The sequence below is a fragment of the Dermochelys coriacea genome, chromosome 3 (assembly GCF_009764565.3).
Source record: "Dermochelys coriacea isolate rDerCor1 chromosome 3, rDerCor1.pri.v4, whole genome shotgun sequence".
Lineage (NCBI taxonomy): Eukaryota > Metazoa > Chordata > Testudines > Dermochelyidae > Dermochelys > Dermochelys coriacea.
Genome location: NC_050070.1, coordinates 176,852,519 through 176,867,472, shown reverse-complemented (window position 1 = coordinate 176,867,472; position 14,954 = coordinate 176,852,519). Strand labels below are relative to the sequence as shown.

Sequence of the window (14,954 nt, the reverse complement as noted above, 5' to 3'; positions counted from 1 at the left end):
AGCAATGGATGAGTCATTACACAAAGTAAAACTATTTCCCCATGGTATTTCTCCCTCCCACCCCACCCCCCACTGTTCCTCTGATATTCTTGTTAACTGCTGGAATTAGCCTACCTTGCTTGTCACCATGAAAGGTTTTCCTCCTTTTTCCCCCCCTGCTGCTGGTGATGGCTTATCTTAAGTGATCACTCTCCTTACAGTGTGTATGATAAACCCATTGTTTCATGTTCTCTGTGCGTGTGTGTGTATATAAATCTCTCCTCTGTTTTTTCCACCAAATGCATCCGATGAAGTGAGCTGTAGCTCACGAAAGCTTATGCTCTAATAAATTTGTTAGTCTCTAAGGTGCCACAAGTACTCCTTTTCTTTTTGACATTAAATGTTATGGGCCTGAGTCTTCATTCCCTTGTCTAGTCATTTTCACCTGTTCAAAGTGGGAATGAACAGTTTTTTGCACTCTCATCACACAGTTATAAATAATTAAAACAAGACAGTTAGGAATTGGACCCGTAATGTGTTGCAGCTTAAAATGGAATCAGCATTTGAATTCAGCAACTCCCCACTTAACATCCTCTCGCTTAACGTTGTTTCGATCTTACATTTCTGCTCCATTACAGAACATGCTCCGTTTAAAGTTGTGCAATGCTCTGCTATAACGTCGTTCGGCTGCCTGCTTTGTCCACAGCTGGCAGCCCCCTTATCAGCTCCCCTATGCTCCCACCCGCCAGCGGACCCTGCTTTCCCCTGTTCCCCCAGCCTCCTGCCCACGGCAATTAGCTAGTTTTGTGGTGTTCAGGAAGGAGGGGGGAGGAGCAAGGATGCGGTGTGCAGACTAAAGGGGGAGAAGGTGGGTGGGGGGGTTGGAGAAGAGGCACGTTAAGGCTGGCTTGCAAATCCTGAGTGCTGATGATCCTGACAGGGAACACAGCTCCAAAGAGATCAGGGGAGTTGGTCATCTAATGACTTGCTATAAAGAAATTTACCAAGGAAAAAAAAAGGAAAGCAAAACAACAATCTCTAGATGTGTTTTTGCGAGTTCAGAAAGTTCAGCAAGAGGAGCAGCCGGACAATCCACGCTCTTCCACTCTCTGACTCCACCACCTCAACCAAGCTTCATACTCAGCAATGACTACAGTATTAAATTGCTTGTTGAAAACTGTTAAAAATGTATATAATGCCTTTTGTCTGGCAATTTTTTCCCTCCCTGGAACCTAACCCCCCCATTTACATTAATTCTTATGGGGAAATTGGATTCACTTAACATCGTTTTGCTTAAAGTTGCATTTTTCAGGAACATAACTACAATATTAAGTGAGGCGTTACTGTACTTCATAATTTTTTTCCCACACAAATAACCTGTTTATACACTTGGAAATTGACTTCTTCTCTGCTTGTTTTTCTTTAATATTGCATATTTTAAAGTAAACTGGCACTTACGGAAGGTGCAGACCCAGCAGCTCTGGAGATCTGAAGCTGCACCGGCTCACCAGAGAACTTTTAGGGAGCTGCAGGGCAAATCTTTCTAATGTGCCTTAATTTGGTCTGGAGGTTTACCCCTGTAAGGGTGTGAAAAGGTTTGTCACTTTCTCCTCCCATCCTGTTCTTGCCTTCAAAAAAAGAGCTATCAGGTGTGATGGCATGTGTTTTGTCATATAGGTACTTGTCCACCTCTGTAGTTAATAAAAGTTGTTCATAGTGTTTTTCATACGTTTGCTAACTACCCAGTCAGTTCCTAATGATTCTGGCCTTGTTTACAGAGTTCCTTATGGTTTGGAGCAGTGTATTTATAATACATTTTGTTTGATGCATAGGAAGTCATTGGTCTAAAATGCTTAAGTTCCATTTTCAAAAGTCACTGAGGAACCTAAAGCCATGACTATAAATGCAGCACGTCTGGTAAAGACGCTCTGTGCTGATGGGAGAGAGCTCTTCTGTTGGCATAAAAAAGCCACCTCCAAGAGAATCTCCCCCTGCGAAATAGTGCTGTGAACTTATGCTGTGAACTTATAACAGCGCTTATGCTGGTGGAATATTCACACCCCTGACTGACAAAAGTTTTGCTGACTTAGGCTGTAGTATAGACATAGAAGTCTAAATCCCATTGACTTTCAGTGAGTCTTAGGCTAAGTCACTTACACATAATAAAAATTTACCCATTGTCCTATTTCCTTGTAATGTTTGTGTTTCTCTGTTGATGGACAGACTTTATTTGGAAATGTTTTTCTATCTTTCTGTGGTTTATTTAGCCTTCTTTTCCCTACCCCTTCCATGTTGGTTACATATTCAGCAGTTGAAATATATTAAAAATGGTGAGAGAGCCAGGGTCTTTCCTATCTTTGACCACAGCAAATCTGTATCTCTCCTCAACTTGTCAAACTGATACTTTACAATATGTATCTTTCTTTAAAAAAAAAAACAAAAACCCCCAAAACAAGCAAACAAAACAAAAAAACCTCTGCCTTCTGTAACTCCTTGATGGCCATAATGTGTGCATCTGGAAACTGTACAAGTATTTTGTCAATTCTTCAGTGAAATAAAACATTGAGCCACACCACCTGTGGTTTGGATAAAATGTGAAGTACACTGCTTTTTATTATAATCAAACAGTCTGTTAAGGGAAACCAGCTCGTAAAACTTGTGGATGTTTATGCATTTTACAGTCTTTGTTTAAAAAAAAACAAAACAATTATGGATCACAGGAAATAGGCCTTTTTTTCAAGCCAGTGACACTTGATTTAAAAACATGTATGCTGTTCTTCACAGGCATAATTCTCTTTTCTTTTCATCATAGATTTTTGTGAAAATGGAAATTTCGTTTTCCAATTTTTATTTATTTATTTATTTATTTATTGCTAGATTTGTTTTGGGGAAGCAGTAGTGGCTTTGGTGTTGAATTAACCCCATATTGCCAAAAGACAAGGCTCAAATCGTGAATTAGTTTTTATAATGCCTTCAGATTTATTCTCTTCATGTTGTTTTGTATCCCAATGAGTTTTCTTATTAGTTGTCTGATTTTAAGAGTACAGACTTTTCCTAGATTTTCTGTATAAAGTTTCCTGAATTACTGATGGCCTTTCAAAGTACCGAGTCCAGCATTCTCTCTAATTTAATCTCTTTATAAGCACGTAGTACAGGGAATAGATTCGCACACACTGTATATTCAAATATGGCTGCTGTATTTAAGTAAAATGACGTATAACTAACTGAAAAAAAGGCGTGCTTAATTGGGATGGCCATTTTATATGCATATCTCCTAGAGGACCTACTATTTAGCTTGGTAGTGAATAGTAGTGAATCCTTAACTGGGACAGCATTTGCAGAAATTCTGCCTAAAGGGGGGACATGTATGACCAGTGCAAAGCTAGTTCTATTGCTTAACTAGGTGTTAAAGAGTCTTTAAATCCTCATTTTGGGCCAGTAGTTGCCAAATGAAAATGAAAAGATGCAGAAAACTTGGTTATACCATAAAACCAAAACATTACGGATACTTTTCATTTTTTTAAAAAGGGGAAGGTCAACTGCAGAAATAAGAATATGTTGTTTGTATCTTTTAAGTGCTTTACAAATATTTACTGTTCTCATAAGACTTCTGTGAAATAAGTGAATAAGTATTAGCAAGGGTTGGTAAAAATGAAAGGAGCTAAGATCCACCAAAATGTTAGCCTGAACAATTACCGATGGGTTTATCCTCCCAGCACCTTTGTGATTAGAAAATCAATTTTAATCTTATTTTACAGAAGGGGAGCTGAGACACTTGTCACTAAGTGACTTGTCTGTGGTCACAGAGGAAATCTGTGGCCAAACCTGGAATCGAACTCATGTTTCATGAGTTCTAGTCCCGGGCCCTCGACAGTAACTAGCCTTCCACCCCTACATCTCTCAGCACAGAGCAGATGGGGGGCTGGTGAGAGAGGAATTCATGAACTCTGATGTCTGTTGCTGTGCTGAGAGGAGTAAATCCTTGTGATTAGTGTTCTATTAGTTCTTCCTAATCTGGGGGTGAGAAGCAGAATTCAAAGAATTAACAGTGTCTTTGTTCGTTTATTTGGAGGGGTAACATGTTTTAGGGGATGTGATTTCTAGGGCACGCTGATGTGCTGTACATGAATTGGTCTGTGTAGACCCTGCTGGTGTGCACTATAGGTTCCCTCGTGTGCTTTAACTTAGTGCTGTTTCAAACAGCACTACGATGAAGCACATGAACAAGGTCTAAATCAGGGGTCAGCAACCTTTCAGAAGTGGTGTGCTGAGTCTTCATTTATTCACTCTAATTTAAGGTTTCACATACAAGTAATACATTTTAATGTTTTTAGAAGGTCTCTTTCTATAAGTCTATAATATATAACTAAACTGTTCTTATATGTAATGTAAAGTAAATAAGGTTTTTAAAATGTTTAAGAAGTTTCATTTAAAATTAAATTAAAATGCAGATCTTATCAGTTTAGTGTGATCCTTGCCCTGGCTTTTCCTTGTGAGTTTTCCAATGTCTGGCACGTATTTGGATACTTTAAGCTGCACACAGACTTCTGAGTGATCAGTTGTTAACTGGCTCTGAGAGGGAAGAGGATAGATTTCGTGTGTGAAAATACCTGTTCACACAGGTATGTGGATCCAAATGCTGAAAGCATTGCAAACGCAATTTTCTTCAAACAGTTAAATTTCACTGGCAGGGATGTCCAGCAGGTCAGAACAGAGGCCCCATGATCTCTCTCGGTAGTTTCAAGTGCACTCTGCAGATCTCCAAACTTTGATGCCCACAATTCTGAGCTTTTTAACTGAATAAGCTGCATTTTGAAATCTTCAACACCCATCCACTGAAATACAGACAAATCCAAGTTGCTTTATTGTTGAACTTTTCAGGTTTAATTAGAAAAGAAAGCATTGGGCCAAATCGCTGGAAATCCTGAAATCTGTCAGAAAATTCTGATTCCAGTTCTTGCATGTACGTTCTAATCTCAACATCAAATGCAGTGCGCTGTTCCACGTGGTGTGATAGTGATGTAAGCAGCAAATCAGCACTTAAAAATACCCCAGCACAGTGGCGCTGGAACAGTTTTTAAGGTGAGGGTGCTGAGCTGTGCCCCCTCTTGCCCCTGTCTGCACCCCTCACTGTCCCAAGCTGGGGCCAGCTACAGAACCCTGGGCTGGTGGCCGGGACTCCAGGCCAGCAGCAGAGCCCCCCCAGACCAGTGGCTGGGGGTTGGCTGGCAGGGGGCCAGTGGCCGGTACCCCAGGCCAGCAGCGGAGCCCCCTGGACTGGTAGCCAGGACCCGGGGAGTGTGAGTGCCACTGAAAATCAGCTCGCGTGCAGCAGGTTTCCTAAATGGTCTAAATGGACCAGTTAGTATGCTTTAGAAATCCAACCCCCATAGAGCACATTACCCCACTGTTTAAACAAGACCTCAGTCTCTGGATATGTGCTGTAGTAGACGCACTGAAATCTGCAGTGGTAACAATGTGGGGCCTGTATTCACAAATGCAAGGGTATGTTTGTTAATCTGTCCATTAATATTATCCCCACTTTGCAGGGAGGTATAGTGACTTGCCAAAGCCGACAGAAGGAGTTTCTGTTGGAGCTGGAATTAGAATTTAGGTATTCTGGCTTCTAGGTCTGTCCTCAGATCACTAGATCACACCTCTCTCTAAGCAGATCTTTAAAATATTTACAACAATAAACCCTTCCTGCCCCATGGAACCATTTTTTCTAATCACAAAAATATTTGCTGAATAGAAGCAAGTGATGTTGATTGGTACTGGTGGTTAGTCATGTGGACATGTTTACTAGGAGCTAGGCAAAGTCTATCAACTCGTTTCATTCTGGCAGTATATAAGAAAATGGTGGATAATTATTGAAATGTTTTTCTTGTGAATCAGCCCTTCACCTAGGTAGTTCAACAGGAAATATTGTTTGGATTTTTCTATTTCTAACTGAATGGTTTTGCCTTTCCTCATTCTAGGTCAGATACTCCATACTGATATTGTCTACTTGCATTCTGGACAAGGATTCCGTGAAGCTGAAAAGATAAGGAGACTTCTTCTGCATTACAAGTAAGATGATGATGAAGCTTTCATTAAAATATAAATAGGATAAATATCTACATTGTATCAAAATTGGATATACAAACAGGATGCCCAGAGATTTAGTGAAATTTCTGCTTTCATTGCTGACGGCTGAATATTGCTCAATTTATATTCATGTTTTAAAATATTGTATGTATTAGATGCTTATGAAATCAAGCAGTGAATATAATTAGTTTACAAATTAGATGCTGTGGAAATGTATTTACAAAGGTGTGCCAATTCATCTTATTCCTAGTGTGCAGCACCCATGCTAGTCTATTTTGGGAGCTTTTATGAACAGCTATTGCCGCTTATATTAAATTTTGAGATAGTTTTGGGTGGTGGGAAGTTGTTCACTAGGGATTAGGAGTTTGATTTAAACACTCATGCATACCTGTTGATAGCCTGGGATTATTGATAGCTTTGGCCCTATCTGTACTATTTTGGAGGCAGTTCCATCCAGTGTTATTCCATTGAGTGATCTTCCAAAATGAGTTTTTCTTTATTTTAGCTTCTGTTTAATTGAATAGAAGCCATTATGCACGGGGAAGGATTTTCCTGTCTGTGCAATAAAATGATTTTACATGAAGACAGCCAAGGAGAATCATGAATGATGTACTACAGCCCTTGTGTTTCTTGTAGTTAGGATTGCTGTTAACTTCTGTAAGAGATACGCGAAAATTATTGCTCTTACCACTCACAACATCACAATGCGCTCAAACCTTCAGACAATCAGTTCCTCCCCCCATACATGCCTCAAGCCCTTGAAAAGTCTTACTACTAGAGCCAGTTAAAAGTTGCTTTGCTGTTGTACCTGCAACTAAGGGGATGGAATTCTCTGTTGCAGGGTACTAGCTACTTTGTAGCTACTGTAGCAAGACACATTTTTGTAATATGCCACAGTGTTTGTGTTGTGCAGCTTAACTCTTGGCTAATCAGCCTAGTTCATGCTGAGGTGCTGATGTCTACAGGGTTCAAGATCTTCCTATGTGTGGAAAATGGCGGCATGTTCTTGCTGAGTAAAGCCTTACCTATTACATAAAATAAAATTACTACACATCCCTAACAATGCAGGAAAACTGAATGTTTGTCCTTTATCTCCTTTAAAGCTGCAGCACTGTTGTGATAGGCAATGGGACTGCCTGCAGGGAGACAGAAGCTTACTTTGCTGACTTAATTATGAAAAAGTACTTTGCACCCTTGGATGTTGTATATTGGTAAGATTGCTTCCTTTGCTTGGCATTTTGTTTTCCTTTTCAGCACATTTCAATTTCAGTAGGTGCTTTTAAATGTGTGTTGTTTTTTTTAAAGATAGTTCCTCTGCATTCCTCTCCTTCTTTTACTGTCATTGTATCAGGCTTGGCCCACCCTTCTGGCCATAGAGAAGTGGTCTTGGCTCCCTTTGGAATATGTAAGCACCCACTCATGGGTTGGTTGGAGAAGTTCACTAGAGCATCATTCAACACATTCCCTCTCCTTGAGGATAAGTGTGCTGCCTCCATGGCAGTCCCCAAGTCTTGCCAGCCCAAGGAACTCAGCCCTCAGCTGAGGACCTCTGTCCCATATCCTCTGTGTTTCACGACAGCAACTGTAGGTTGCTGATTGTTTGGCTGGGCCACTGGAATGCAAATTTAAATACTGGTATCTGTCTATGCTATGGAAAGCTTACTGATCATTTGGGTATTAAGTTGTCTGGAAAAAGTCCTTTGTTAATGCACAGCAAGGGTAATGAAGGATTCATCTTGCCCAAAACTCAAATTTTTGACCATTAGATTTCAGAATTCAAACAGAACTGTTAGAAAAGCCTCTGTTCGGGTTTTGATGTGAATGGTAAGTTTGTCTGCTGCTTATCTTTCTCTGACCAGAGGACAGAGCCTCTTGGTTTCCCTCGTGGGACTATAGGAAGGAGTCCTCTTGGCCCTCTACCCACTATTATTTAATCATCTCAAAGGATTTTTTAAAATCTTGCATTTAAGCGTTTGCATTGAAAATAAAAAGCAACAATTTTTGTTCCTCCATCGAAATGTTAAGATGGATATAGTAAAAAGAAGATAATTAACCTAAGTTTTCCAAAAAAGATTGCTTTTCTCTCTTTGGACTTTTGTCATCTCTGTGTGTTTTAATGTTTTTTGTCAAATCCATAGATTGAAAAGAGATCTGACAGAAATTTTCAATAAATGCATTTTTCCTAGGAAATTATGTTGTCATGTAAGTCCATTTGTTCTTTGTTTTCCACACTGGTATAAATTTGTGATGAGAGCCAATAATTAATCTGATTTTATTTCAAAAGGCATTCTAGGGGTCCTGTTTAAATTTTTTAATGTTTGTTTTCAAATCGGAAGCTCATACAAGGCTGTAGAAGCTTTTTATTGACTCTAGTCCAAAAGCAGGGGCTTTGTGTAGTTCGGTTAGCATGGAAAACAGTTATAATATGTTTGGAAAAAAGTCATATTGTAAAATTTTATTGTCATTCATTTAGATAAAATTTGAAAGCCAGTTATTGAAATATAAGTGCTTTATTCTTTGTTAGAAGAAGCAATTATAACTTGTTTGAATTGTCATTTGTCATTTTTTTTTTTCAGTTCTCTGTGCTACAGAATGCAAATACCTGTTTGTTAAAGTTCATGCAGCAAGATTTTTTTATTTTATTTTATAACAGGTTTTGTGGACGTTTTTCTTAGCATGCTTTGCTTTTTATTTTCTTTGTGTTTTGTTGCATTTATTTTGTTGGTAGAATAGGAATGTAAAGAGAACTTCCAAAATATTTAGCTCTGTCAGTTTCTTGGGCTGAACTTTTGTAATGGAATATTTTAAAAATAAAAATACTGGTAAATTGCATGCGGAAGTAGGAATTTGTGAGAACATTTTTCAACCCAAAGTATCAAGTAGGTAGATTTCTGAAATAACAGTATATGGAGACAGATTTTTCTCAAGTTTCAAGAATTATAATATGTTTTAATGAGTAATCTATCTTTTTTGACAAAACTAGTTGTAAAACTTCTAGTGAAATATAAACTTTTAGATTGTCAATATAAAAGAGAGCTGAAATAAAAGGTTAGCATAATTAAAGTACTATTTAGTATCACTGTCACTATTAATTTATGTTGTACTAGTATTTGAAGGTCCTAATTGGGATTTAGGGTTCCATTGTACTAAGTGCTAACTTAAGGAAAAGATGGTCTCTGCTTTGGTGAGCTTGTACAGGGAACTAAGGTGGCATCAATAATAATGTTAAAAGGAATAATAGATGGAATAATTTTAATTGCAGTAAACCTATTCCGAATATTGGATGCTATTAACCATGTAGCTGTCACTATTTAAATATTTCCAGATAAGCTGAGCCTGGGGTCTTAGTGTCTGTCCCCCACTTCTGGCCTCCTTGACTGACTATCTTTTATGGAGGTTGAACTTTCATCTTGCTCTTCTGTCTGGCTGCTGTTTCTCCCTGCTCAGAGGTGTGTGTGCACGCACAGGAAGCCTGCTGCTTACTCTTGAAAGCAGTTGTTAGATGCAGGAAGTAGTTTTTTTCTTCACTAGATAGTTTAGCGAGCTGCCTGGGACTGAGGATGGCTAATACCCAGGACAGAATTAAAAAACCTGAGCAGTTCTGGCCAAAGGGGATAGTTGGCAAGTATAGTTGACTATTCAAGCAATTACCCAGGCTATTGATGGACTTCTTGAGGGACATTGTGAAGCATGACTCAGAAGAACGAGTACTGTTAGTAACCTTAATAATGTTTTGATGGTCCAAGAATGAACACTCCTTCGTGTCTTATTACATTTCCAGCAAAGCTTCATTAATTTAGTGTAGGGCTGTCAAGCGATTTAAAAAAAGTAATTGCATGATTAATCGCACTGTTAAACAATAATAGAATACCATTTATTTAAATATTTTGGGATATTTTCTACATTTTCAAATATATTGATTTCAATTACAACACAATAGAAATTGTACACTGCTCACTTTATATTTATTTTTATTACAAATATTTGTGCTATAAAAAACAAAAAATAGTATTTTTCAATTCACCCCATACAAGTTGTCAAGGTTCCTTCCCCACTCTGAACTCTAGGGTACAGATGTGGGGACCTGCATGAAAGACCCACTAAGCTTATTCTTACCAGCTTAGGTTAGAAACTTTCTCAAGGTACAAACTTTGCCTTGTCCTTGAACCCTATGCTGCCACCACCAAGCATGTTAAACACAGAACAGGGAAAGAGCCCACTTGGAGACATCTTCCCCCCCCCAAAAAAATCCCCCCAAGCCCTACACCCCCTTTCCTGGGGAAGGCTTGATAAAAATCCTCACCAATTTGTACAGGTGAACACAGACCCAAACCCTTGGATCTTAAGAACAATGAAAAAGCAATCAGGATCTTAAAAGAAGAATTTTAATTAAAGAAAAAGTAAAAGAATTACCTCTGTAAAATCAGGATGGTAAATATCTTACAGGGTAATCAGATTCAAAACATAGAGAATGCCTCTTGGCAAAACCTTAAGTTAAAAAAAAAAAACCAGGAATATACATTCCATTCAGCACAGCCTATTTTACCAGCCATTAAACAAAAGGAAATCTAATGCATTTCTATCTAGATTACTTACTAACTTTTTACGGAGTTGTGAGCTGCATTCCTGATCCGTTCCCGGCAAAAGCATCCCACAGACAGACAGACCCTTTGTCCCCCGTCCCTCCTTCCAGCTTTAAAAGTATCTTGTCTCCTCGTTGGTCATTTTGGTTGGGTGCTGGCGAGGTTATCTTAGCTTCTTAACCCTTTACAGGTGAAAGGGTTTTGCCTCTGGCCAGGAGGGATTTTATAGCACTGTATACAGAAAGGTGGTTAACCCTTCCCTTTATAATTATGACACAAGTACTTAAGTGCAATCTCTTTATCATGAAAGTTGAACTTACAAATGTAGAATTATGTACAAAAATAACTACATTCAAAAATAAAACCGTGTAAAACTTTAGAGCTTACAAGTCCACTCAGTCCTACTTGTTGTTCAGTCAGTCACTCAGACAAACAAGTTTGTTTACATTTGCAGGGAGATAATGCTGCCCGCGTCTTATTTACAATGTCACCTGAAAGTGAGAACAGGTGTTCTCATGGCACTGTTGTAGCCGGTATCACAAGATATGTACGTGACAGATCTGTTAAAGATTCATATATCTCTTTATGTTTCAGCCACCATTCCAAAGGACATGCAACCATGCCAACAAGGGTTTCTGCCCGATAACTATTCAAAGTAGTGCAGACTGATGTATGTTCACTTTCATCATCTGAATCAGATGCCACCAGCAGAAGGTTGATTTTCTTTTTTGGTGGTTCGGGTTCTATAGTTTCCGCATCGGAGTGTTGCTCTTTTAAGACTTCTGAAAGCAAGCTCCACACTACATCCCTCTCAGATTTTGGAAGGCACTTCAGATTCTCAAACCTTGGGTCGAGTGCTGTAGTTACCTTTAGAAATCTCACAGTGGTACCTTCTTTGCATTTTGTGAAATCTGCAGTGAAAGTATTCTTGAAACGAACATGTGCTGGATCATCATTCGAGACTGCTGTAACATGAAATATATAGCAGAATGCGGGTAAAACAGAGCAGGAGACATACTATTCTCCCTCAAAGAGTTTGTTCTCAAATTTAATTAACTCATTATTTTTTTAACGAGTGTCATCAGCATGGAAACGTCCTCTGGAATGGTGGCCGAAGCATAAAGAGATATATGAAGGTTGTTCTCACTTTCAGGTGACATTTTAAATAAGAACCTGGCATCATTATCTCCCCTAAATGTAAACAAACTTGTTTGTCTTAGTGATTGGCTGAACAAGAAGTGGTACTGAGTGGACTTGTAGGCTCTAAAGTTTTACATTGTTTTGTTTTTGAATGCAGTTACGTAACAAAAAAAAATCTACATTTGTAAGTTTCACTTTCACGATGAAGAGATTGCATTATAGTATTGTATGAGGTAAACTGAAAAATACGATTTCTTTTGTTTTTTTTGCAGTGCAAATATTTGTAATAAAAATAATATAAAGTGAGCGCTGTATACTTTGTATTCTATGTTGTAATAAAAATCAATATTTTTGAAAATGTAGAAAAACTTCCTAATATATTTAATTCATTTCAGTTGGAATTCTATTGTTTACAATTCAATTAAAATTGCGATTAATTGTTTTAATCGCGATACATTTTTTGTATCCTCCCCTCCCCCCTTTTTTTTTTTTTTTTTTTTTTTAATGAAGAGAGGCCAGTATGTTCACTGGCCTTTCAGAGGAGGCTAGCTTGCTTAACAGTTTAGCAGTACTTAAAGAGCAGATTTGGGAGCTCTTACAAATCTTCCAAATCAGCTTCTTAGTAGCTCAGCTGTTGCAGAACATGTGGGCTTGGAGGAGGGATAGGAAGCGGTTGGGGTGGAACTGCATGATTTGGCTTCTTCTGTATTTAAAGCCTGTGAAATACACTTTTAAAAATATCACTAACGGAGGGATTGGAGAGCAGAAGTGATTTTTTTTTCTTTACCATTTCTCCCTCTCATTTCCTTTTTTCTCCTAACTAACATGTGAAACTAGCATAGTACAATTTCAGACAATGAGAGCTATACAATAAGGAAAGTATGTGAGTAATTGTGTGTACTAAAATGTATACACAATTGAATGTCTAACTTCTGTGTACAGCTACTATTGCTGCATGTGCAGTCCTGCTTATGTTGTGTACTAAAGGCTAGTTACACCTCCAGCTAATTACTTGCATGTGCAATTATTGCAGCTGGGCATGCATTTTTGCTCACACACTTTGAAATTCTGGTCCTCCATTTCCAAAGCCATATATAGTAATTTCAGAATTGCACGTAGAGAGATCTTGGGTAAAATCCTGATCCCACAGAGGTCAATGGAATTTTGCCATTGACTTCAATGAGGACAGGATTTCACCCTTTGTTTGTAGTTGGTGGTACAAGAATGAAATGACTGGGCAGTTCTAAATCTTTATATAATTTGCATTTTTTATTTTATTTTTATTTTATTTAATATCTTGAAGGATACCAGTCAATTTTGTCTTCTAATAGAGCTATGACAAAGACAAAATATTTTATTTGATCAGCTATTTATAAACATTGCTGATACCAGTAAGTATAATAAAATATGAGCTATTAAAATACAAGGCCTTCAACAATAACAGTTATATATTCATAGAATCATAGAATATCAGGCTTGGAAGGCACCTCAGGAGGTCATCTAGTCCAACCCCCTGCTCAAAGCAGGACCAATTAATCCAACTAAATCCAACCGAACTAAATCATCCCAGCCAGGGCTTTGTCACGCCTGACTTTAAAAACATCTAAGAAAGGAGATTCCACCACCTCCCTAGGTAATCCATTCTAATGCTTCACCCTCCTAGTGAAAAAGTTTTTCCTAATATCCAACCTAAATCTGCCCCATTGCAACTTGAGACCATTACTCCTTGTTCTGTCATCTACTACCACTGAGAACAGCCTAGATCCATCATAGTCTTTGGAACCCCCTTTCAGGTAGTTGAAAGCAGCTATCAAATCCCCCCTCATTCTTCTCTTCTGCAGACTAAGCACAGAGTTTTACTGAAATACTCAAGTTTTGCAAAACAAAGTTTTTATTTAAAAATGAAATCACTGAAGACTGCAGTAGGAAATGAGATATATTGAGTGTGTGTGTGTGTGTGTGTGTGTGTGTCTTTAAAAACTATCTGAACAAAGTTTGACAGTTTTTGATTTAAAACAAATATTTTTCACTACTTTTATAACCAGCACACTTTCTATACCTAAGTCCAACCAAAATAATTGCAGGACTTCTCTTTTTTTAATGTAGTTTCTCTTGTAGACCTATGTTTATTGATTTAGATTAGGACTGGACTAAAGCCCAGAGACAGACATATCTGGTCTTTAGGTTTTTTGTTACAAATCAGCTTTTGTTGCCAGGCCCAGTAAATATTCTTGATCATTTTTGTTAGTTTTATTGTGAGTTCTTGCCAAAGATGCAATGTATTGTACCCCAAACAGATGTTCTGTTTAGACAAATGTGTATTTGCTTTAACAGAACCCAAAATGAAAATGAAACAACAGTATGTTCAGCATTAACATGACAGCTGACGAACTTCAGGATTTCATGGGCCTTTTCAAGTTAAATTAAAAATCTTTGGGAAATGCATCTGCAGAGCACTGGAACTAGTTTTCTTTGGCCTGCTGTCAGTTGTAGGAGTCTGTGAAGTGACAACTGTTTGAGTGACAGATGGGCTATGCTAGAGTAGAGCAATATAAACAGCTTTATCGTGTTTTTAAAAATAAATTTTAAAAAGCACAATTTTTCTTTCTGCCTAAATGGTCTTATGCTAAGAATACAAGCATATTGAAATGCACTCACGATAAATTATTTCAACTCAGACTTAACACTAGTTTATAGCATGCGCATTAGTTTACTGGTAGATAAAACATCATCTGCAGTTTAAGAAGGTAACCCGTATACTTAAAGTATTTTTTGTTTATTATCTATTTGGCTTGTTGTCATTTTGTATTGTTTCTGTTATCCTTGACTTTAAACAGTTTGTCCTTTTCCCTTACCTTTGACAAAATCTTTTTCTGGTTTTTCAGGCATTTGAAGCATTGATCTTATTGATGATCTTCTAGTATTTATGTTCAAACACTACTATATTGTAGGAAGTCAAGCAAAATCCATAAAATCTTGTACGCTCATTTCTAATGCATTTTATTTCTTTGCTTTAATGTTTTAAATACTTAGGAATTTTCTGCTGAGGTAGAATAGGAGTTTCATAACTTTAAGTTGGTTCTTAATGGTGAAAAATTGATTTAAAAATACTTGTTCAAGAGGAATTTAAGTTCATTTGTATTTTTATGGGTGTCTGTACAAACT

The 14,954-nt window shown here is 37.8% G+C and overlaps 1 protein-coding gene across 1 annotated transcript in view; it reads left to right on the top strand.

Moving 5' to 3' along the window:
• Positions 1-14,954, top strand: part of SRBD1 (S1 RNA binding domain 1) — a 237,846-nt gene that overhangs the window by 75,159 nt on the left and 147,733 nt on the right. The window contains 2 exon segments of the mRNA XM_043511889.1: positions 5,958-6,048; positions 7,170-7,277. Of these exon segments, the coding sequence (XP_043367824.1) occupies positions 5,958-6,048; positions 7,170-7,277 (199 nt within the window).